Here is a 25,374-nt window from a genome sequence, read left to right as displayed (position 1 = left end):
ATTCTCAACCACATGTAGTGATTATACTGTTACCTCTTGAACTAACAGTCTACAGTCTCAAGGTGCACACTTTCTATTCCCAGAAAACTGGGGCCTAGAGTAGGGGGCACTTCTGCTGCTCATCCAGGGAGGAAAAGACAGCTCCAGCTCAGAAAAGGACTGACAGGATGGATATGCATGGGGAAGTGATAAAGGCACTGGAAAGGGAGTCAGGAAACTCAGTAATTATTGAAAAAGTCCTAAGGCCTTGATGAGGAAAAGCACATTTCCCCAGCATAATGAGATGAAAATTCTCATGGAACTATATAAAGTCTGTTTTGTCCAATTGGTCATCATTCAGATGAAAAACATGAGACCCATCAAAGTAAACAGAGTTTCCAAGATTCACACAAGTGGCAATCTGGGGACCAAAACTTCTGTGTCTTGATTCTTATTCCAAAAAGAAAAATCCTAGGGAAAACAATCAAGTAAAAGAAAGCAAAACTCAAAACAGTGATTTTTTTCTTGGTTAAAATCAAAGCTAACTAGAGACATTCATCCATAATGTCCATTACTCTATAGCAAACTAGCAATAATTAAATATTACATAGAATGTGTACTCAATTAAAAATTATTTGACTAGTACAATAGGAAATTATACCTGGGAAAGTGATTATTCATTGCTATTATAATTTATATACTGATTCTTTGTATTTTGGTGGTTATGTAACTAGTCGCTACAATGGTAAAAAACTTAATACAATGTTTCTAGGAATTCCATCCTTTGGTCTTTCTAAAAGATTTTTTTAAAGTAGGGGCGCCTGGGTGGCGCAGTCGGTTAAGTGTCCGACTTCAGCCAGGTCACGATCTCGCGGTCCGTGAGTTCGAGCCCCGCGTTGGGCTCTGTGCTGACCGCTCAGAGCCTGGAGCCTGTTTCAGATTCTGTGTCTCCCTCTCTCTGACCCTCCCCTGTTCATGCTCTGTCTCAAAAATAAACGTTAAAAAAAAATTTAAAGTAATCTCTATACCCAGTGTGGGGCTCGAACACATGACCCCGAGATCAAGAGTCGCATGCTCTACCAACTGAGCCAGCCACGCACCCCAGTCTTTCTAAATTTTATTGTCCTCAAAGGTCAGTTAAAATCCCAAATACTTCTTGCAGCTTTTGTTAACCATTTTCCTTGATACTGATTTATTCTTTTGCTAACTCCTGTAAGTCAAAGAAAACAGTTGGAAAAAAAACATGAATTGTACACATACAAATACAAATCTAATGTATTATACAACACATGCCAAGTGAATACTAAAATAAATATGTGGTCAATTGGGGCGTGGGAAGGGAAATGTGCTATAGACATTCAAAGGTAGATGGTAGCTGGTATCAGCAAGAGCAGATGGATAGCAGATGGCTACACTAAGAACACAGATATTGATCTGGCCCTTTGGGAATTATAATTGAATAAAAAGACACAATATGTGGAAAATACCTTGAATTATATAATATGAAAGTAACTTTTAATAGTAACCATCATTATGCATGTAGGTATAGCCCATACTATGAGAAGTTAGAGTAACAACCCCAGGCTGTAGTAAGGCAATGCCTTTAGGTCAGTGATCTGTACTATTTTTTATTCTCTCATTTCTTGGTCTTCTTTTCCAATTGTTTTAAAAGACACAAGGGGAACTTTTTCATTTGAAAACTTACAGTAGCCATGGCTAATAGTCTCCCCATGAGAAGGCACCTAAGGCCTTGTAGCATATTTCTTGGTAGGGGTCAGATAGCATTTAATCTTCAAGCCTATACTCAGCACTCAGTTTATTTTCTTGAAGTCTTGAAATAATCTAGGATGCAGAAAAAAATAAGGCAGAGAGAAAAGAGAAAGAATGAAGATTTTAAATGTGGAGAGAAATAAGAAAAGGGGGAAATTAGGAAAGATATTTATGATAAAGGGAAAAAAAGAAACTGTTAGAAAAAAAGGGAAAAAGCTAAACAAGGTTCAGATGTATTAAATATGGCAGCCAAGGTTAGTAAGAACACAGGTAAATTAAAGAAAACACCAATCTCTCACCTTTAATTCACTGATTGAGGGTTCCTCCTGACTTTGACATTGGATAGGATTTAAAGTAGGCAGATGCTTCTATTACTTGCCTTATTCAGGCTCACAGAGTTTCTGTGAAAATCACACATGATAATAAATGGACAGACTGCCTTTTATACTGTATAATGACATACACAATTCACTGTAAAATATTTAACTGTTTTTTAATTATTTGAGAAGTCTAGTCATATACTAAGCAGGAAAAAGAGGCATAGAGAACAACAGAAAATAGCCATGTGAAATTCTCCCCACTGTGTGTTTTCTTTGGGTTCTACTATTCCAGTAGGGTTATCTGTCCAGTCAGCTTCTCCTGCTGAGGGTCACAGTAACTTCCAAAGGTGGTGTTCTTCTACATGGTGGACTTATCGTACAGTGATAGGCTCACAGTCAAAAGTCCAGAAATCATTTCCAAATTTTCATCTCTATATTCTTCAATCCTAAAAACACAAAAATTCACAGACTTCCTTTCACACATTATAGAATGATTAGCAGCTTGGGCTTTGATGGCAGGCATCACCATTCACTTGCTATGTGAGCACGTCAAAGTTACTTGACCTCTGTGAGCTTCAGGATTCTCATTACTAATGTGGAGATCATAATACCTCTTCGCAGGGTGTTGTGAGAAATGAATGATATATATAAACTTACCTAAACTCAGTGCCTACCACATAGTATGGCACAATAAATGTTTTCTATTATATACTGAAGAATATGCACACGAGTGACTTTTTAAGTACAGAAATCATTCGTCAAATTCTGAAACTTCCATTATTCTAAAGCATTGAAACTAGACCTGGTTTTAGGCAAAGCTTTCATATCCACACTTGTATTCAATCACTTGAGCATATTTCCCAAATAACGATTTTGCTCCTTGTGGAAATACTAATCACTTTCACATCTGCTGTTCCCAGAATCCAAAGCCATAAATTTCAATTTAAAAAAAAATTTTTTTCTGACCACCACAGAGAACACTGGACATTTCTCTTGTCATTAGTGGTAAGAGGGAGAAGGGAATGGAGAAAGGGCCAAGGTGGGTGCTTTAAGAAATTTTTGAAGGCTGTGCCCATCCAGGCTCAAATATGTGCTGATCTGCCAGCACAGACTCTCTGGAAAACAGACTCTTCTTTCTAACTGCCTTTTTCACACAAAATTCTTTCATTTTTACTTCTACTTTAATTGTACGAGTGGAGAAAGCAGGGGTACTTCAGGTACATTATAGTCACATTCAAAACCAAAGTCTTAGGTATGTTATATTCCCCATTCTTCTCACTTATTCATTTTGTTAAAGTGGAAATGCTTAGTATGTGTCAGACCTCAAGATGGACCAATGTTGTAAAAATTCAATCCTTATCCAACCTGTATATAAATATACTTCAGGCATTGCATGACACATGTCATAGAAGTGTCCTCTAATACATGAGGAGAGTGGGAAAAGACAACTATAGTGATGAGAAAAGGCAGCATACCAGATGTGGCATTTGTGTATAGCTTTAAGAATTGGTAAATATTACAATACACAGCATCCAAGAGAGTCATTTCAAGCAGATGGTAAAATATGAAAAACAGGTAAGTTTGGTGCTCACTGGGCTAAGGGTGAAGCATGCAGATTATCTACAGAATAGATATTGGTTTTGGAGAAGAGAAAAAGTAAGATGAGAAAAAAATGGTAGAGATTAGTTTGTGCCTCACCTTAGGAACTAATACAGATATTCAAGAATTATTAAATAAATATACAGAGTCAATGAAGAAGAGGATGCAAGGAATTGGCGATAAGGCCAATAATTAGGGAAGATGCTCCATCTGAAAGTGTGATGGGTCATTTGGAGGAAAGAAACAATGGAGGCAGGAAGTCCTCTAAAGAGAATGCTGAAATAAAGCAGATCTTGGGGGGCTACACAGATGTACTAAAATTTAAGGTTTTAGCTTTAAGACTGTCAAAGCAAAAATGAAAATACTAAGAAATACACAAAAAATTGGTGGCCAGTTAAAGTTGGAGTGAACCCGAAGAGTGACGTCAAAGATGACATCAACGTTAGACCATGAATAGATAGGACAATGGCAGATTCATTTTTATAAATAAGGAAAATGGACACAGAATTTGTGAGGATGGAGAAAATAGATGATTTTATTTATATTAAACAATCAGAGTTTCAGATACTAGTAAGATATCCAGATGGAAATATGAGTCAGGATGTATGGGAAGAAATATAGGTTCAAAATATAACTGTATAACAATCCATATGAGTAATAACTGAATGTACAAGAGTGAATAAGGTCCCTGAGGGAAAGAGTATGGAGAGGGAAAAAAAGCAAAGACCCAACTATATAGAAATTCATAGTGAAAATGTGAAAGGAGACAAAGGAGCCAACAAATTGGACAAAACAATCACAGAGGTCAGAGGACAATAAGTGGTGAGCCAGAGAAGCCAAAATTGACGAGACAAAGTGAAAGATGAAACAGAAGAAAGGGAAGGAGTAGAGAAATTTTATGACAGTGAAGAAAATGTGATGAGAGAGTAAAAATATATATACAAGAAAATTGAGATACCAACTCACATAAATTTCTTTGCTTTGTAAATGGGCAGTTTGGCGTATCAGAGGCACACACTAAATATCAAGTGGGTTCATTAATGAATAAATAATATAATAAATGAGAGAGAATTGTCAAAGAAGGATGAATGAAAGGTCTTCATTAGGGGCTGGATGACAATGTTTTCGAAGAACCTACATGCCGCTGTGTTGTGACACACACTTAATATTCAGCAGCCTGAAAGCAATCAAAGAGCAGTGACCAGTAGGAAGAGGGAGGAGCAGTTCAGTGGCAGGTGAGGCAGAAGTTTACAAAGGGATGAAGTTTCTAGGTCCTGAATAGATGGACCAGGTGGCTAAGCTGAACATAAATCATAGGCCATAAAGGAAGTCACAGAACCTGAAAAAATAACTAAAAACAACACAAAATTAAAAAACACAAGCTCAAACAGTTGGGAAACTTGAAAAGGAAGATAGTCATGTGATAAACTTTGAGTCTTCTGTGATATTCTTCTCTAGCTGTATTCTTATTCTTTGAGGCCTTTCCCCTACTAGATGTACACTTTCCCCTACTCGTATCCTCATCTGCCTATACAGAGCAACTCTCCTTCATGGGCTTGGTTCCTGCTCCATCCTCCTTCTCTAGGATGCCAGCAGCAACATGCCTCATAGAAGGCTGACATTAGAGGGGAGTTGAGGAAAACAATCTTTAGATTCCTGGAACACAGAAATCTTAGCTTGCTGATTTACTCACTAAAGAGTGTCCTTCTGTCCCTCCCACTTACCTGCTTTGCCAAGAAAACTGAGAGGATAGCATCCTTAAAGATTCAGATAGATTATAGTTCTTCCAAAATCAAAGGGATCCTATACAGGATCATTAAAGACACTCACAAATAGCTGTATAAAACAATCAGAACGGCAGCTAATTATATCCCCAGGAGGTAGTGACCAAGTGATGCTGCAGAGATCTGGGATTGCCAAACTGAAATTACTTGGCCTGGGGAATTATTGCCTATAGTTGTTTCGGTTTTCCCAATGAAGCCCAGCAGAAAAGCTAACAGTGTTAATAAGAAAACAATGAGAGGCATTTCACCTTGTAACACATAGGTCTTTTCCATTTTTTAGAGTGGCTTTAAATCTTTATCTTATGATGACTAAAGGTGAATTCCAGAGCAACATTAAAAACTGCCCTTTACAATTTTTAATCATTTAATCATTTCTATGTTGATTACCATAATACTATTCAACTTAAACAGAGAATATATCAAAAAGTATGAAGAACACATGGAGATAAAACCATATTATATGGCATGAGAAAAGTAGAGAGAATATGTAAGAAAATGAGATTTAAAGCGATTTCAAATATAATGATTCTATACATACACTATTGAATGCTCACTGCAAAGTAGGTGTTGCCACCTAATCTGAAATTATATTTCACTTAAAATTATAGAGATATTAAAAGTCTGGTGTATATACGAATTTAGAACAGTCCCAAAATTTTCTTCTCTTTCTCCTACAGCTAACCTCCTTAAATTATAGAAAAGTCAGTATTGCCCAACATATTCATGAAGCACATATGATCCTGAATCCAAATTTTAAGCAAGTACAGCAGCAAAAATAAAACTACATTAAGCTCAATTATGTAAATAAATGCAGACTTTCAGACTAAGAGTCCAAACTTGAGATGCTTTTTTCCTCTTCCTTTATGCCAGAAAAAAACATAAATGTAAACTCCATCCTTAGGCTAGGAAATATATCTACAATTCCAAACCACAAAACATGAAGAAAAAAAACTTATGTGCAACAAAAATTGAAACAGGGCAAGAGTGAATACCAAAATAAAAATCATGCCTCCTAAAATCTTGAGCTAGGCACCAAACTCAGCAATCTCAAAAAGAGGTGGATACACTTCGAAAACAACCGGCGATCTTTCCTTTGAACAGAAACATGGGAGTGTGTGAACCCTCACTCCACAGAGTAACCAAGGAAAGAATCTTAAAGAGAAAGACACAGATACAGCATCTTTGGCGTAAGGAGGCCATTTGTGGAGGAATGAAAGAAAACTCAAGGCAAGAAGCAGGGGGTTGGGTGGGGGGAAGCAGCCAAACACCTGACTGTTCCCATTATGTAATGAAAAGGATAAATCTTAAGACACATGACCAAAATTAACAAGTATGGCTGCTCTGTGCCAGGGAGTAGTTAGCCAAGGAATCCATGAGAGAGTCGTCCCATCAGGTGAGAGTGTATTTGCAGACAACATTCCAAACTCAGATGCCTTCTATCATATCCATTAAATCCCTTAGTTCCTCCTTCACACTATTCTTTCACATTTCCAGTATATTTAATTAGTATATGAGATTAATAATTCAGGTGCCTGAATGGCTCAGTCTGTAGAGCACAGGATTTTTTTTTTAATATAGTTTATTGTCAAATTGGTTCCATACAACACCTGGTGATCATCCCAAAAAGCGAGAGCACATGACTCTTAATCTCAGGGATTTAAGTCTGAGCTCCACGTTGGGTGTAGAGATTACTTAAAAATAAAAACTTAAAACTTAATCATATTATATATTATAATAATTTTATTATAAAATAAATCAGGTGATGACCTATATGAAAATACTTCAGGGGCCCCTGGGAGGCTCAGTTGGTTACGCGTCCACCTCTTGATTTCGGCTCAGGTCATGATCTTGCAGTTTCTGAGTTTGAGCCCCACATCAGGCACCACATGTGGAGCCTGCTTGGGATTCTAGCACTCTCTTTCAAAGTAAATAAACTTTAAGAAAGTCTTCAAGGAGAAAAGGGAAAATGGCATAATGTATATACAATAAACAGAAGGTTTTATGCCATGAAGTAGTGAAAGGAGCAAAATTTTCTATACATTTTTCAAGATATAACTTCTTTCTAAAATGACAGAAAATATACATGGGTTATGCAAAGAAATAACTGACAGAAAATACGAAATGGTAAAAAACAAATCGGACAAATTCAAGAAGCACAAACATACCTCATTTTATTGCACCTGACTTTATTGCACTTGGCAGGTATTGCACTTTTACAGATTGAAGTTTTGTGGCAACCCTGCATTAAACAAGTCTATCAGTGCCATTTTTCCAACAGTATTTGTTTACTTCATGTCTCTGTGTCACATCTTGGTATGCTCACAATATTTGAAACTTTTTCATTATTATTATATTTGTTAGAGAGTTCTGTGCGATAATGCTGGAAAATAGTATGGAGGTTTCTCCAAAAAGGTAGAAAAGGAACTACCCCATGACCCAGCAATTACAGTACTAAGTATTTATCCAAAGGACACAAAAATACTGATTCAAAGGGGCCACATGCACCCCAATGTTTATAACAGCACTACCAACAATAGCCAAATTATGGAAAGAGCCCAAACGTCCATCAATTGAGAATGAATAAAGAAGATATGGCGCACATATATATACATATACATATATATACATATATATATATATGCACATACATACACAGTGGACTATCAGCCATCAAAACAAAGAAACCTTGCCACTTGCAACAACGTGGATGGAATTAGAGTGTATTATGCTAAGTGAAATAAGTCAGAGAAAGACAAATAGCGTATGATTTCACTCATATGTGTAATTTAAGAAACAAAACAGATGACCATAGGGGAAGGGAAGGAAAAATAAGATAAAAACAGAGAGGAAGGCAAACCATGAGAGATCCTTCAGTACAGAGAACAAACTGAGGGTTGCTGGAGGGGAGTGGATGGGGGGCATGGGCTAAATGGGTGATAGACATTAAGGAGGGGACTTGTTGGGATGAGCACTGGGTGTTATATATAAATGATGAATCACTAAATTCTACTCCTAAAACCAATACTATACTATATATGTTAACTAACTTCAATTTAAATAAAATCTTGGAAGAAAAAAAGAAATAAAAAATACAGATTAAAATAAGATCTAAGAAATGAAAAATTAGTGTTCCTTAGCGTTCACTATAATTGGTAAAGAAAAAAATTCAAAAGAAAACTTCTCTGAAATGAAAGAAGCATTGAACTACAGTCTAAAGAGCCTGTCATGGGGCTCCTGGGTGGCTCAGTCGGTTCAGCGTCTGACTTTGGCTCAGATCATGATCTCACGGTCCGTGAGTTCGAGCCCCGCATCAGGATCTGTGCTGACAGCTCAGAGCCCGGAGCCTGTTTCGGATTCTGCGTCTCCCTCTCTCTCTGCCCCTCCCTTGTTCATGCTCTGTCTCTCTCTGTCTCAAAAATAAATAAATGTTAAAAAAAAAAATTTTTTAAAGAGCCTGTCATGACCCAGGGGAAAAAATGTTATTGCATGGGCCACATCAAGGCCAATCCAGTTGAAGTTACCAGACTTCACACACACAAAATAAACAGCCTACAAAATAACAAAACAAGCAAACAAACACCTTAGGAAACAGAGTTCCCTTGAGGTCTTATAAAAGGAAACCATCCAAGAATAAGCTCCACTAATCAAAAAGTGACTAGAGATGACATATTCAATTATAAAGCCTAATATTAAACAATTCTGGAGATTATGATTAAAGAACAGAATACAAACGTTACAAACTATGACACTGTTAAAGAGTAATTAACTTAAACAAAAATTAAAAAAAAAAACATTTCTACTGAAAAACTCTGTTTTTCCTCACCTTTCGCAGTCAAAGAAAATCAACACATCACTTTAAGGATAATTAAGTATGTTGAAGTATAAGGATAATGATTAAAAGAACTAGGAATACTAAAATCAAATCAAACTGAGTGAAGGGAGATGGAGAAGGGGGTAAAGGGTTAAAGTTTAATAGTTTCTTTCTCATAGTGAGAAGTCAATGGATACTGTCTGTGGAGGTAATGCAAAATTAAAGAATTAACTTATAAACAGTGAATAATTAAAAATGAACTATAAACCTTCAAAACGGTTAAAACATTCACACACAAAAGAAATGAAACATCATATGGAGAAATCTTAATGACAGGATTAAATGGATGCATAAAATTTATGCATTTACTAATATTTACTGAGCACCCTGTAAAAGTGTGTTAACTTCCAAATATTTGGGATTTTCCCACATGTCATTCCATTCATCTTTAACGTAATTCTGTTATTGCCAGAGAATTATTTTGTATGATTTCAATTTTTAAAATTCTGGTAAAGTTTGCCTCATGGTTCAGAATATAATCTGTCTTCATGGATATTGCATGTACACTTGAAAAAAATGTGTGTATTTTGCTATTGTTGAGTAGATTGCTCCAGAAATGATTATTGGATCCACTTGGTTAAGAGTGTTACCTAGGTCTTCTGTATCCTAATTCATTTCTCTACATACATTTTCCATCAAGCATAGGTGTGGACTTTTCTATTTGTCTTTTCAATTCCACCCATTTTTTACTCATGTATTTTAAAGCTTTTTCATTCAGGACATGAAAATTTATGATTTTTATGTCTTCTTGTTAAATTTACCATTTTATGATTATGTTATGTCTATTTTCCTCCCTAGTAACGTTTTCTGAAGTGCACTTCAGAAAAGTAATATAAGCTATTAATATAACAACTCCCATTTTTTTTCACCATTTGTATGATACATTGTCCATTCTTTTTAACATATATATCTTTATATTTAAAATGGGTTTGTTGTAGACAGCATATAGTAGGTATTTTTTTTCAATCTGATGACACGTCTTTAATTAGTATGCAGTCCCCTATAGTTAATGAAATTATTAACACTGTCATTTAGGTCTAGCATTTTATTATTTATTTTGTTTTCTCTCCCCATTGTTGTTCTTCCCTTCATCCTTTTGGGTCTCCTTTTGGGTTATTTGAATATTTTTTTAATTTGATAAATTTTTATATTTACTTTTTTTTTTTATTATTATTATTATTATATCCCGGTTACTGTTGCTGCTGCTATTAGTGCTACTCTGGAGATTACACATACCTAATTTTTCACAGCTTATATTTAATATTGTGCCACTTCAAGCAAAATGTAAAAGGCCTACCATAGAGTTCTCTATATACTCCCCATTTTATGTCATGGTTGTCATATGTATTATACCTAAAAGTTCCTTGATCTGAATATCCCACATCTGAACATCGATGATTCAATGTGATGATTTTTACCTTTAATATTCATACATATTTTAGAGAACTTAAGAGGAATATTGTAATATTATATTTTTATATGTACCATTCCTGACCCTCCTGAAATTCCACGCTCTTCTGGCCTTTATGGGCTTTTTTCTGAGTAATCTGTTAACATTTATATCATTTCCCTTCTATATAATGTGTCCTTTTTCTCAGACTGCTTTCTGTAATTTTTTTTTCTTTTTTCTTTTTTTTTTTTTTTTTTTTTTTGGTCAGTATTTTATGAAGTTTCACTGTAATGATTCTGGCCATGTTTTTCTTTAAGTATATCCTGCTTCGTTTTGCTGGGCCTTTTGAGTCTATACGTTTACGTCTTTAAATATATTTGGGAAGTTTTCCACCATTGTTTCTCCAAACATCTTTTCTATACTAATCTCTGTCTCCTCTTCCTCTGGGACTTTGTGAAAAGAATGTTAGACCTTTCCCTATTGTCCCCAGACCTTGAGAATCTGTTCATTTCCTTCCAAATTTTCTTAATCTCTCTTCTTCACAGTGGATCATTTCTACTGATTCATCTTCCAGTTTCACTGCCTCTTCCTTTTACCATCTCCATCTGCTATTGATCCTATCCTGTAATTTTTTCATTTCAAATACTGTATTTTAAAGTTCTAAGTCTTCCATATCATTTTTCTTTATACTTTCTATATCTCTGCTGAGAGATTTATTTGTACTCATGTAAGCCATCAGTTTATCTTTCCTCAAAAATGATAGCAGAAATAGTTGCTGTAAAGTATTTGCCCCTTCCAGCATCTTGGTAGTCTTGGGGCATCTGTTGATTGTTCCCTTCGGAACGGATCACACTTTCCTCATTCTTAAGTGTCAAGTCATATTAGATTGTATCTCAGACACTTTGAATATTAAGTTGTGACATTCTGGGTAATGTGGAATCCTCTGGAGAACTGTTTGTTGCTGTTTGCTTCTTTTAGGAGGCAATAAGTTGGATTCAGACATGAAGTTCTGCTGCACCTTCAAATGGTAGGAGATCCAGGGTCAGCTCCGCTTTCAAAGCCTTAGCTATGCTGTTTTGAGTATGCCTCACTCATGGGACACCCGTTGGTTTGCCTGGAATTCTGGAAGTAGTTTGTACCATAGATAAGTTCTCAAGGGTCTTGTTATCCTATTTTCGATAGGTCTCACATGTGCACAGCTCAGAAACCAGCACAGGATGTGTGCTGCTGCATACAGTGAATTAGGGGATCTCTCTCTATGGGTTGTTCATCTCCAAGAATCTTCCCACACTTTTTGAATTGCAGGGCCTATTTTCATCAGCTGACCAGAAATATGGGGTTTCTCTTAGAGTGAAGCAGCTGCTTCAATTCAGCTGAGCTGCAACTCCATAACTGGGTCCTTTCCTTGGGTAAGGCAGCAAGATAAAAGAGGCAGAAAAAATATGTAAAACTTATTTCACACTCTTCAGATCAAAGGGGCTCTCTCTCAGTTCCCTTTTCCAAAAGGATGTGGTATCATCCCTCAGAATTTGAGCTGTCTGTGACACTGTCACTGCTCTGTAACAAAAGCTGCCCTGGATGGGCAAACAGAGAAAAGAGAGGGAAAGAAAGAAAAAAAAAAAACTATTTCCCTTATACTCACCAGTTTGCAGGAACCACTTCTCACAGTTCCCTGGCCAGAAGTCTTGATTTTCACTTAACATATTTTCTGCCTGTATCATACCAACCATAGCTCTGCACTGGGGATCTGTTCTTAGTGATAAGCTATGAGAGAAAATATCCAAAAAACCTCACCTGCCCATGGGTTGCTTCTTCAAAGCTGATTCCCCTCTACAAAATACCAGATGTTCTTTTTTTCCTTGTCTCAGGTACTTAATTTGCATTTTTGCAAGACTGTTTAATCTAAATAATGGGAAAAATAGGCTGTGCTGAGCTTATTATATTTGGACACCACAATGGATTCTTACAAAACACTATAAAAAAAATCATACATTTCTATTTGGCTCATTTCTCTAATTATAACTCATCTAGATTTTTAGATAAGGAATACACACATGCATACACACACACACACACACACACACACACACACACAATGGAATATTACACAGCTATAAAAAAGGATGAGATCTTACCATATGCAACAACATGGATGGATTTGAGCACATTATGCTAAGTGAAATAATTCAAACAAAGACAAATATCATATGATTTCACTCATATGTGGAATCTAAAAATCAAAACAAATGGATGAGGAGAGGAAGATGGCAGCAGAGGAGGAGGACCGTAGGTTCATGTCATCTCATGAACACAACCAAATAACTATCAAACCATCCAAAATATCCCAGAAATGAACCTCAATACTGACAGAACAAACGCTTCAACTAAAAGGAGACAAGAGGACATATCAAAACAAGTGTGAAGTGCAGAGAAATGGTTCAGGAAAGAAGAAACAGATCACAGGGGCTGCAGAGGGGAGAGAGCCATGGCCACAGAGAAGGGTGAGAGAAAGAGGAGTACATAGGGGAACACACAAGCAGAATGTTTCTCCAAAGCCATTGGCCTGAAAAATGAGAGGGGCTGGATCTTGTGAGTTCTTGCAACCAGTGTCTTAAAGCTTGATGTTTTAAAGGTCTGGGGAGTGGCTAAGATACAGACTGGAGGCCACTGCACTGCTCCTGCACAGAAGGCAGGTCCCCTGGGGGTAGACAACATGCAAACAGTTATCTAAGGAGTGCCTTGGGCACACAGTGAAGAGATTATTTGATCTTCTTGGACCATGTCCCTGAGGGGCAGCATTCAGAGACACCTCTCCAGGAATAAGGAAGCTGGCTGGTGCCATTTCCCTCCCCCACCCCTCAGCATAAACACAGAGCCACCTGTGCACAGCAGCAAAGTGCCAACACTGGGTGCCTAACTTGCTTACACCAGGCCTCACTCCCCTGCACACTGGTGGCACTGCCCTTCTCAGTCAAACCTGCCTTAGTCCCAACAGGCTCCTACCCCAGAGGACCAGCACAAATCACTGCCCACACCACATATCCCAAACAGACACGTCTGCAAGAACTCAGTTCTGGTAGAGGTGATGTCAGGTCTCATGTCACAAGCAGACCAGAGCACACCTAGTTGAAACTCCCCACATTCAGGCGAGGGACCAAATACTTCTCACAGCAGGCAAGGAGAGCCACGGCAGATGAGTGGCCTGAAGGACACAACAGTCCAAATACAACAGCAAAGCACACACAGCACACACCAGAGACACTCCCTGAAGCACCAGGCCATGGGCACTATACGACTTCTTCCTCAGAAGTCCATTACTTTCAGGAGCAGGAGACATAACTGGTTTTTCTAACACACAGAAGAAGGCAAAGTCTTAGACAAAATTCAAAAACAGAGGAATTTATCCCAAATGAAAGAACAAGATAAGGCCACTGCCAAAGATGTAAGTGAAACAGATATAAGTAACATGCCTGATGGAGAATTTAAATCAACAATCATAAGGATACTCACTGGGCTTGAGAAAAGAGTGGAAGACTTCAGGGAGACCCTTACCACTGAGATAAAAGAGTGTTTAAAAAATCAATCAGAGGGACGCCTGGGTGACTCAGTCAGTTAAGTATCTGACTTCGGCTCAGGTCATGATCTCACTGTTGGTGGTTTGAGCCCCACGTCAGGCTCTGTGCTGACAGCTCAGAGCCTGGAGCCTACTTCAGATTCTGTGTCTCCCTCTCTGTCTATCCCTCCCTGACTAGTGCTCTGTCTCTGTCTCTCAAAAATAATAAAAATGTAAAAAAAAACTAAAAAAATTTTTAAATCAATCAGAGATGAAGAATGCAATACAGGAGACTGGAAACACGTGTGATGCAATGAAAAGCAGTCTGAAAGAAGCTGAGGAATGATTTAGTGACGTGGCAGACAATGAAAAAAAAAAACTAATGAGGCTGAACAAAAGAGAGAAAAAGGAATTATACAAAATGAAAATAGACTTAAACTCACTCTATCAAACATAAAAATATTCATATTATAGAAGTAACAGAAGAAGAACAGAACAAAAAGGGGGCAGGAAATTTATTTCAAGAAATAATAGAAAACTTCCCTAATCTGGGGAAGGAAACAGACATTCAAGTCCAGGAGGCATAGCAAACTCTCCACCAACAAAATCAACAAACACAGGCCAACACCAAAATACACTGTCACTTCGTTTGCAAAATGTAGTGATGAAACAATCTGAAAACCAACAAAAGAAGTCCTTAACTTATAAGGGAAAACCTGTAAGGCTTTGGAGATTTCTCAATAGAAACTTGGTAAGCCAGAGGAAGTGGCATGATATATTCAATGTACTGAATGGAAAAATCTGCAGCCAAGATTATTCTATCAGGCAAGGCTCTGAGTCAGAGTTAAAGGAGAAATAAAGGGATTCCAAGACAAAAACTAAAGGAGTTTGTGACCACTAAGCCAACCCTATAAGAATTGCAAAATTTTAAAATAAAATACTCACAAATTGAATCCAACAATACATTAAAAAATCATTCACCACAATCCAGTGGGATTTATTCCTAAATTACAAGGGGGATTGAATATTTGTAAATCGATCAACATGATATCCCACATTAATAAAAGGAAGGAGAAGAACAGTATGATCATTTCAATTGATGCAGAAAAAAACATTAACCATTCACGGTAAAATCCCTCAACAAAATAGGATTGCAGGCAACATACCTCAAAAGAATAAAGACCATACATAAAAACCCACAGCTAATAAGGGGAAAAACTCAGAGCTTTTCCTCTACAGTCAGGAACACAAAGGGATGCCCACACTCATCACTGTTATTCAACACTGTACCGGAAGTCCTAGCCACAGCAATAAGAGAACAAAATATTGCTGTGTTGTGTACCTGAAATTAATGTACCATTGTGTGTCACCTATACTCAAAAATTTTTTTAAGCAATTTAATTAAAATAAAGCAAATTAAATTACATAATTTAATATATATATAATTTTCTAGGACATATATTTTGGCGTGCTTCCATGAATTCCTAGACACAATTCCAGATACAGGGTAAGCACAAGTCCATATATGTAGTAAGAAAAAAAAATAACTTTAGAGGACATATGAATAAAGCAAAGAATGAATTATTGGTTCATGAATGTGCATATGTATGTGATCAAAAGAAAATCAGAGAATGTCATCAGTTTATGCTTTTCAAACTTGTTCCCACAAAGGTTTATATCACCAATAGAAAAAATATTGAGTGATCATGAAGCAATTATCTAAGAGAAAGATTAGTGAGAAAGGGACATGAAGGCAGAATGCTATCAAGTAGGAGAGATTAGTAGCCCTGCAGTCTGCAATCAGATTGTTTTTAAATACTTGAAGAACAATCTGAATGCAAAATTTTCCAGCTAAACAACATAACTATGCCCTCCAAATCATAAAGAAAAAGTTGAGAGATTATAATAGAACTGAAAAACCTGGATTAGGTATGTACATTTTCCAACTCACAAGAAATAAGCAAAAGAGCCATTATTGGTAATAGTGGAGACTATCAATCACCAGTGAATAATTAGCATCTTGGTTACCTCAAGAGGTAGATCATAAGAAAATATATGGATAAATTGAAAAACAGATGATAAACTGAAAACGTGACTTTTAAAGTATTAGCAAATATACTTAAATTTCCTAAGTATTTAAATAGTGAAGCCAAGAAAAGATTTCAAGTAACATATACATGTGCAACTCCATGTGAATCAACCTGTTTTGAATTAAGGTTTATCTCTCTAGGTCTTCATTATCTAAGGGAAGAAGAGCATTTATAAGAGTGTGCTAACATTAAAATCAATTGCAGAACCACTAAAGAAACCAATTATACAATTTCAGATACCAGCTACACAATGATCAGGATAAAAATCTTACACCATTTTTTATGAAATCTTCCTAAAAATCATTAATGGTCTCAAAGTTCTCTTCACTGCTGCCTTCATCTCATTATTCCTGAGCGTGTAGATGACTGGATTCAGAAAAGGAGTGATAACTGCATCAGACAGGGCAAGAAATTTGTCCATTTGGGAATTGGGATGTGGCCATGTATAGACAAACATGGTTGGGCCGAAAAACAAAAGGACCACAGTGATGTGAGCTGACAGGGTGGAAACGGCCTTGGATGAGCCACCGGAGGAATGTTTCCAAACAGAAAACAGGATGAAGACGTAGGAGATGAGGAGTATCAAGAAGGAACCCACACAGATAAACCCACTGTTAACAGTGACCATGAACTGCAATCTGTAGGTATCTGTACAGGCCAGTCTGAGGAGCCGAGGAAGGTCACAGTAAAAGCTGTCCAATACATTAGGACCACAGAAGGGTAAATTAACAATGAATGCTAGTTGGAACAGTGAGTGACTGACACCAAGGGCCCAGGCAGCAGCCAGAAACAAAATGCACATTCGTGGGCTCATGATGGTCAAGTAGTGGAGAGGCTTGCAGATGGCAACATATCTGTCAAAGGCCATGGCGATGAGCAGCACCATCTCCACACCACCAATGACGTGGATGAAGAAGATCTGGGCGATGCAGCCTCCAAAGGAGATGACTTTGTGCTTTCTGAAAAGGTCATAAATCATCTTGGGTGAGGTGGCAGAGCAGGCTCCCAAGTCAATGAAAGAGAGATTGGCCAGTAGGAAGTACATGGGGGAATGCAAGTGAGGATCAACGGTCACAGAGAACACAATGAGGATGTTCCCGGTCATGCTTGCCACATAGAGCACAGAGGAGAACACCAGGAGGAGAAGCTGGATCTCCCATGAATGAGTGAGTCCCAGAAACACAAACTCAGACACAACCGAGTGATTCCCTCCATCCAATGATCCAGCCAACTGGGCTGCCATTGAAATGACAAGAACTATGAATGTGACAAAGAAATTGTGATGATCAGGAATGATACTGGTATTAACAATTTACGTTGCATTACAAAAGAGAACTACCTGGTAATCCAATGCTTCACACTTCATAAGTAATGATGATAATGATGATGACATAAGCACAACTCAGGAGATTATAAGTGGAACTATCAGAAAAATCTCTCAGAGCCTAAAATTAATAGGAGAAGTAGGCAAGAAGAAAAGCTTCACAGGGGCCTGTAGCAAGAAACAGAATATACAATCAAGACAGTATATTTACTTACAAAAGAAAAAGAGGCAGTAGGTGGAAATAAATTTATTTAATTATGCACAAAGGGAAATTCAACAATGATACAAATTATATCTGACCTTACTTTCCCATGTCAACACACTTAATCTCCCTTTTATGATCATTTTCAATTACACTCAGAGAGTAGGGTTGTGGGGAAACTGATTAATCAACAGATCGGCATCTAGGAGTGAAAGTCTTCTGAAACATGAGATGGGAATGAATTAAGGAGAAATGCACAGTAGACAAGGATGTAGATGGAGATTAGGGACTATGAAACGGGGAAGAAGAAAGCACCAAAACCAGGCAAGAGTAGTAAAACAGGGAGAAATGGACCTTAACAAAGACAGAATTTCATTCTTTGTCACTATGTCAGATCAGGTTCACTGCTTTTCTGAATATTCCTTTTTTTTTTATTGTGGTAAAAACCATGTAACATTAAAATGTACCTTAGAAACCCTATGTAAGTGTACAGTTCAGTATTATTCAATATATTCATGTTATGAAAAAATCCCCAGAACTTTTTCATCTTGCAAATGTGAAACTCAATACCTGTTAAAAAACTCTTCTTTCCACTCTCCCTTCAACCCCTTCTAACCACCATTCTACTTCCTGTTTCTATGATTTTTGACTACTTCAGATACCTCATAGATATAGAATCATACGTCATTTATCTTTGTCTTATTCCCCTTACCACAACATCCTCAAGGTTCATCAACTACATCTTCCCATTTTTTTCATTTTATTAAGTTCAATCAATGGGTATCTCAGTCGGTTAAGCCTCCAGCTCTTCATTTCAGCTCACATCATATTTCACAGTTTGCAGGATTGAGCTACGATCCTGTAGGCTTGGGCTCTGTGCTGGCAATGCGCAGCCTGCTTGGGATTCGCTCTCCCTCTCTCTCTACCCCTCCCCCACTCACTCTTGATACATAAGAGAAAAAAACTTTATTTTTTTTAATGTTTATTTATTTTGAAGGAGGGAGAGAGAGAGAAAGCGCCCAAGGGGGGTGGGGGAGGGCACACAGAGAGGGAGAGAGGGAGACAAAGACTCTAAAACTGGGTCCAGGCTCTTCTCTGTCAGCACAGAGCCCTACAACGGACTCGAACTCACAAGCTGTGAGATCATGACCTGAGCTGAAGTCAGATGCTTACCCGAATGAGCTATCCAGGCAACCCAATAAAAAATTAAAAATAAAAATAAAAACTTTAAGGAAAACTTCAATCAAAATCATACAGAGACCGCTACTGGTCACAAGACTCAATACAGTTCCCTCTGGTGCCTACACCTGGCCCGGTGACAATTTTATCCAGACCTAATACAAACAAATATTTGGGATTTCACCCTAGGTTTTGCTAAAGCATGGGCCTATACACCACAAGTGATGTGAAATACACCTGCAAAGAGCAGGTGTCCACTCACATAAGGTGCTTATGGCCAGCACTTGGCAACAGTGAAATTATCAATTTTTCTTCATCAGTGACTTAGCCACACCTACCCTGTCCCCTTTTCCACTCGGTAGTATCTCCATCCTGTTAAAACATTCACAAAGTACTTTCTTTTATTGTGACCTGCTCTGGTGCTTGACAACATTGTGCTCATTCTGTCTGAAATCCATGCAGATATGTTTTCTCTCCAAGGTCATTTGTACTTTTAAGCTTTCAGCCCATTTTGAAATGAAAAGAATATAAAACTTCAGTAACATTATGGGAGGGCACCAGAGCTATCTCCTTGGCTTGATCACCTGTACCTAAAGCTGAAACTAAAAGGTTGGTAACTGGGGTGCCTGTCTGGCTCAGTTGGTAGAGCATGTGACTCTTGATCAGGGTTGTAAATTCAAGCCCCATAGTGGATGCAGAGAGTAATTAAAATTTAAACCTTTAAAAAGAAAGTGGGGTGGCTGGTGACTTTGAAGTTTTGAGTATGCTTTGTATTTAGGAGGGGAAGGAATGAAAGTAGGAGAGAAGATTCCATTACTCTGTGTCCAAACACCCACCACACAATGAGGTAGAGGGTAAGCTCAGAAAATGACTGCTGAAGTTTCACTCTTTTAGAAGGTGCTGGATTGCAGTACAGGTTTACTGACATTCTTCTCCTTTTGCAGGCACAGTGCCAAGAATTTGAAGAAAATTCTCCAAAACAGACAAACAAAAACAAACCAAAAAACCTCCACTTGATACTCTCATCTATCCTAAAACATCCTTCTGCCCCAAAACTTACAAAAGCACTCACTGTGATCTGACCCCAATTCTAGCTCACCAATACTGAGCTGAGTCTCTCATATGTACCTAAATCAAATGCTTTTGCTGTCAGCTCCTGAGTCCACAGTCCATACTCTCAGAACACACACTCTCTATAGCTTCAAGCTCTTCCATCAGAAATCTCAGCCTGGGCTAAAGAAAAGGGAACCATCTTTGTGAGAGATGGAATGAAGGAAGAGGAATGGTGGGATGAATATGTGTGGGTGACTGACAGAGGCACTGGAGACACGGCCAGAAATACTCAGCAACTGAGCGAAAAACATGAAGACTTTCATGAGAAAAGCATATGCATGTGATGAAATCAGACCAGTATTTTTGTCTAAGAGACCGCCTTTTCCACAGTGACCATTACTCAAATGAAAAACCTGAGATTCAAACATCTAAACTGAATTGCTTATAGTCACACAAGTGCCAGAACTGGTGACCAGAGCCCATGTCTCTGGATTCTTGATCCAGAAGTCACAGGTCATGTAGAAAATGACCTAAGAAAGAGTAAAAACTGAACATTAAAAATGTGATCTTCTGGGGCACCTAGGCAGCTCAGTCAGTTAAGCGTCCAACTTCAGCAAAGGTCATGATCTCACAGTTCACAGGTTTGAGCCTCGCACTGGGCTCTGTGCTGACAGCTCAGAGCCTGGAGCCTGCTTCAGATTCTGTACCTGCCTCTCTCCTGCTCCTCCCCTACTCATTTTCTGGCTCTGTCTCTCAAAAATAAATGTTAAAAAAAATTTTAATGTGATTTTCTGAATTAAAACTGACACCAAACACCAGCATTTACACAAACTACCTATTATTTGCACTAAATTATTTGGCATGACAGTAACTACATATAACTACGTGACCAATTAAATATTGGAAGTACACTATATACAGAAATGAGATCAGTCATTACTACCATACTTTGCTCACTCTTCTCATCTTGGTGCTCATTTGGAAGGACACAACAGTGGTAAATTATTTGAAGGAATATTGGTTATCACATCATCCTTCCTGCCTCTCTATACTTTACTCTCCTCAAAAGTCAAATAAAAGTTCTCAGTTAGTTTACACAGCTTTCCTTAAGAGGAAAGCTATCAAGACATAAATTGCACACATAATAGCTACAATATAAGGCATCATACAATATATGCCATACAAACAGTAGAGAACATCACTGGCTGAATATGTGAGGGGGAAGAACTAATAGAAATTCAAAGGAAGGACCAGTATTATCCGGCAAGGTCAAGGATTTCAGGAAGAGGTTGGACTGTGGGGTATCCTTTTAAATACGAGTGAGAAAGACCTTAACTTGTAGTCTTTGCTTTTAATCACAATTCCTTAAGGGTTTTATTTGAATTGCCCAAAGCTCCTAACTAGGTGTGTAAGTCAGTAAGTATTTCCAGAATGGAAGGTTGGTTAATAACCCCTGCACTCTCCGGGAACCAAGGACTCCCATGTTGTTTCTCCACCATCTTTTGAAATAGATTCCACACACAGAGAAGAATATTTCTTAGCTCTTATCTCAAAATTGACAATAACCATAAATAATAGTCTCTCTTCAGAGGCACCCCCGCTCTACAAAATATACTTTGCTTGGGGGTGTAGGAAACTTGTGTCTGCAAGCCTACACCTAACACTCAACATGTCATGAAGCTTGGCAATAATCTGAGAGGCAGAAATAGGGGAGAGAGGAAGTATGAAGAAATATGAAAAGAGAGAAAGATACAAGGAAAGGAGAAAATAGAAGAGATACACATTGTGATAATGAAAGGAAAAGACAGAAAAGAAACCATACAAGGACAGAGGGGAAAAGTTCAGATAAAATTAAATAGGAAGATCCAATTCCCACCTGTGATGGAGTGATTAGGTTTGAAAAGGCAAACTCGTTCAGTATTTGCCCAGCAGATTCACAATTGCTTGTGGATATCACACATGGCAATGAATGCAAAGATTGCTTTTTACAATGCAGTGTAAATGGAAATTATCCACAAGTTCTAACTGCTACTCTAATTTGAGAAGCTTACAATAGAACTGTGAGTAGCTTGGGTTTACAAGTCTACCCAAAGCCTGTTTCTCAATCCAGACTCCCGACTCCACTGCCACTTGCTCTAGGAGCTTGGGAAAGTCACTTAACCTCTCTGAGCCTCAGTTTCCTTTTACATTTGTAAAAGGAGATAACAACACCTCCCTTGCAGGGTGTGGGGAGAACTAGGTGATATAGGTAACATACACCTAGTGCAGTACCTACCACATTGTAAAGGCACAACAAATGGTACCTAATATGTATTAACTATATGTCCCAGTTGTCAGTTCCAAGAATTAAAATTGTTTTAATTTTTAATCCATTATGCTGAGATAACGAAGAGGAGTTGGTTTCACTTTAGGCTTTCATGTCTATGCTGGTGTCAGGTAGCTTGAAAGGATTCATTAGGGATACTTCTGATAGAATAATTTTGCTCCTAAGTGGAGACACTGCTCAGGACTTGATTTGTAGGAAGTTTATGTTCTGACAAATCATAAGTCAGGCTGTGTCATTTCCACAACCACTCCTCTCCCTGTAGCCAAAGCCATGAATAAATTCTCACAAAAACTATTCTGAAGACTTTCTTGACCACCTCACATAACACTGGTCATTTGCACTTGCACTGGGGTGGAGTGCTTCATGGATTTCCAAAGGTGTGCTCATCCAGACAAAAATTTGCACAAACTTACTTACAAAGAGGAGGCAAACCCACAAATACTGACCTTTCAGGAAATAACACTTTTGCTCCCAACTCACTTTTGTTTTTCAAGATCCATTTAGCATCTTTAGCCACAGTATTGCTAACTGCACAAGTAGAAAACACAAGGACAGTTTATGCATGTCAAACAATCAGTTATGGATGCAGATGGCCAATGTAGTCCTAGTTCTGTGCATTCCTATTATTCTGTGCCTTCATATTTATTTTACTAACTAAAATGTATTTATGAGTATGTATTGTTGTCAATCACTTGGAAAGACAATGCCTATCTCACATTGTATGTCAATATCCAACAAACATAGTAAGATGAATGCCACAGACTTCATAATACCTGAGTAAAGTGAAAGAAAGCCACAGCTGTTGTGATCAGAGAAGACAAAATAGAAAACACGGCATTGAGCAGACCTTTTATAAATAGTAAACATTACAATACATACAGAGAGTTTGAAGAATCCTTTCAGACGGATGGTACAATATGAGAAACGACAGTTAAGCTCAAGGTACTCTGAGATGATGGCAAAGAGGGCAGGCTGCCTAACAGAACGGAAGTTGTGTAAAAGAACAGTAGAATATAAGACGAGAAGGAAAGTTGAGGCTGGTTTTATGACCTAAGGCTCTAACTGCAGATGGTGAGGTACTGGTAATAAATAAAGAGGAACAAAGACTCAGGAGCAAAGAATTAATGATAAAACCTCTGCTGGAGGAAGATGATTCATCTTCCAGTATGGCAGACACACTAGAAGGAAAGGACCAAGAAGAAAGACGCTCAGTTAAGAGACTAGTATAATAGAATGGATCGGACTTAAGAATCTTCATTATATCAGCAACACCATTTCTTACAACTGAGAAATTGGGCACCTGGGAGCATCTGACTTTGGCTCGGGTCATGATCTCAAGGTTCATAAGTTTGAGCCCTGCATCAGGCTCTCTGCTGTCCAAACAGAGCCGGGTTTGGATCCTCTGTCCTCCTCTATCTGCCCCTCCCCTGCTCATATTTTTCTCTCTCAAAATTGAATATTAAAAAAAAGAAAGAAAAAAAGCAGGGACAAATCTTTGTTCCTGGATTTTTTTTTACTGTTATCCCCCTCACCTACCTGTTTTGCCAAGGGAACTAAGAGATCAACATCACTAAAGATTCAAGTATGGTCTCCCAACCACATCCTATTCAGAACCATTATAGACATACCCAAATAGCTGTAAAACAACGGCACAGCAAGAGTGGAAGCTAATTCTAATTACAGCCCCAGAGGGCAGTGACCAACTGATGCTGCAAAGATCTTGGATTGCCAGATTGAGATCCCTTAACCTGGGGAATTATCACCTATGATCATTTTGGTTTTCCCAGTGTAGCCAAGGAGAGAAGCTGTTAATGAGAAGAAATAAGAGTTGGTAATTTTCTGACAAATAGACTCTTTGCATAATCAAGAACTATTTGGAATCTTGACTTTTACTGTGACTGAATATGTATTCCACAGGAAAATTTAAAGTGGACTTTTGCATTTTTAATCATTTTATGATAATTTTAGTAGGGTGTATTCCATTTTAGAAATGTGAAAATATAGAACAGTATTTTTTAAAACATTGAGGACACACTATTTTGAGTTTAAACAAAAAGAAATACTATTTTCAAAAGTGAAATTAAAGTGATTTTGAAAATCAATCCTCTTGAATATTATCTTGTTCACACTTTAGCACAGCAGAGTAAGCACTATTATCACATACAAAATTTCTTTTTCCTTTTTTCTAATTTTAATTTTAGTTAGCTAAAATACAGTGCAATACTGGTTTCAGGAGTAAAATTCAGTGATTCATCACTTAACATACAGCACCCAGGGCTCATCATAACAAGTGCCCTCCTTAATACCCATCACCCATCTACCCCATCTCCCATCCACCCCCCTCCATCAAACCTCATTTTGTCCTCTAAGAGTAGTTTGCGGTTTGCTCTCCTCTCTACTCTCCCCTCTCCCACCTTCCCATATGTTCATCTGTTTTGCTTCCTAAATTCTTTTTATCATTTATTTTTTTAATATGAAATTTATTGTCAAATTGGTTTCCATACAACACCCAGTGCTCCTCCCAACAGGTGCCCTCCTCAATGCTCATCACCCACCCTCCCCTCCCTCCCACTCCTAAATTCCAAATATGAGGGAAAACGTATGGCATTTGTCTTTCTCTGATTGATTTATTTTGCTTACCATAATATATTCTAGATCCATCCACATTATTACACATGCCATGACTTCATTCTTTGATGGCTGAGTAACATTCCAGTGTGTGGGGGGGGGAGGGGGGTGTGTGTGTGTATGTATGTATGTATGTATGTATGTATATACCACATCTTCTTTATTCATTCACCAGTCGATGGACATTTGGGCTCTCTCCATAGTTTGGCTGTTGTTGATAATGCTGCTATAAACATTGGGATGTGTGTACCCCTTTGAATCTATATTTATGTATCTTATGGGCAAATACAAAGAGTGTAATTGCTG

The 25,374-nt window shown here is 37.8% G+C and overlaps 1 protein-coding gene and 1 long non-coding RNA gene across 2 annotated transcripts; both read right to left on the bottom strand.

The window, feature by feature from the left end:
* Positions 1–1,042: 1,042 nt before the first annotated feature.
* On the bottom strand, positions 1,043–12,776 carry LOC123385999. The gene is made up of 3 exons (XR_006599372.1): positions 12,508–12,776; positions 2,049–2,150; positions 1,043–1,821 (listed from the first exon to the last, which is right to left on the bottom strand). It is a non-coding gene; the product is annotated as an uncharacterized LOC123385999 (long non-coding RNA).
* A 3,860-nt stretch (positions 12,777–16,636) lies between these two features.
* Positions 16,637–17,599, bottom strand: LOC101091946 (olfactory receptor 4F3/4F16/4F29-like). Its single transcript, XM_003987355.3, has one exon. The coding sequence runs from the start codon at positions 17,597–17,599 to the stop codon at positions 16,637–16,639; it is 963 nt and encodes a 320-aa protein (XP_003987404.1).
* Positions 17,600–25,374: the final 7,775 nt, after the last annotated feature.

The sequence above is a fragment of the Felis catus genome, chromosome B3 (genome assembly GCF_018350175.1).
Source record: "Felis catus isolate Fca126 chromosome B3, F.catus_Fca126_mat1.0, whole genome shotgun sequence".
Taxonomy (NCBI): domain Eukaryota; kingdom Metazoa; phylum Chordata; class Mammalia; order Carnivora; family Felidae; genus Felis; species Felis catus.
Note: the sequence above shows the minus strand (reverse complement) of the source record. Positions and strands in the feature narration are given on the sequence as shown.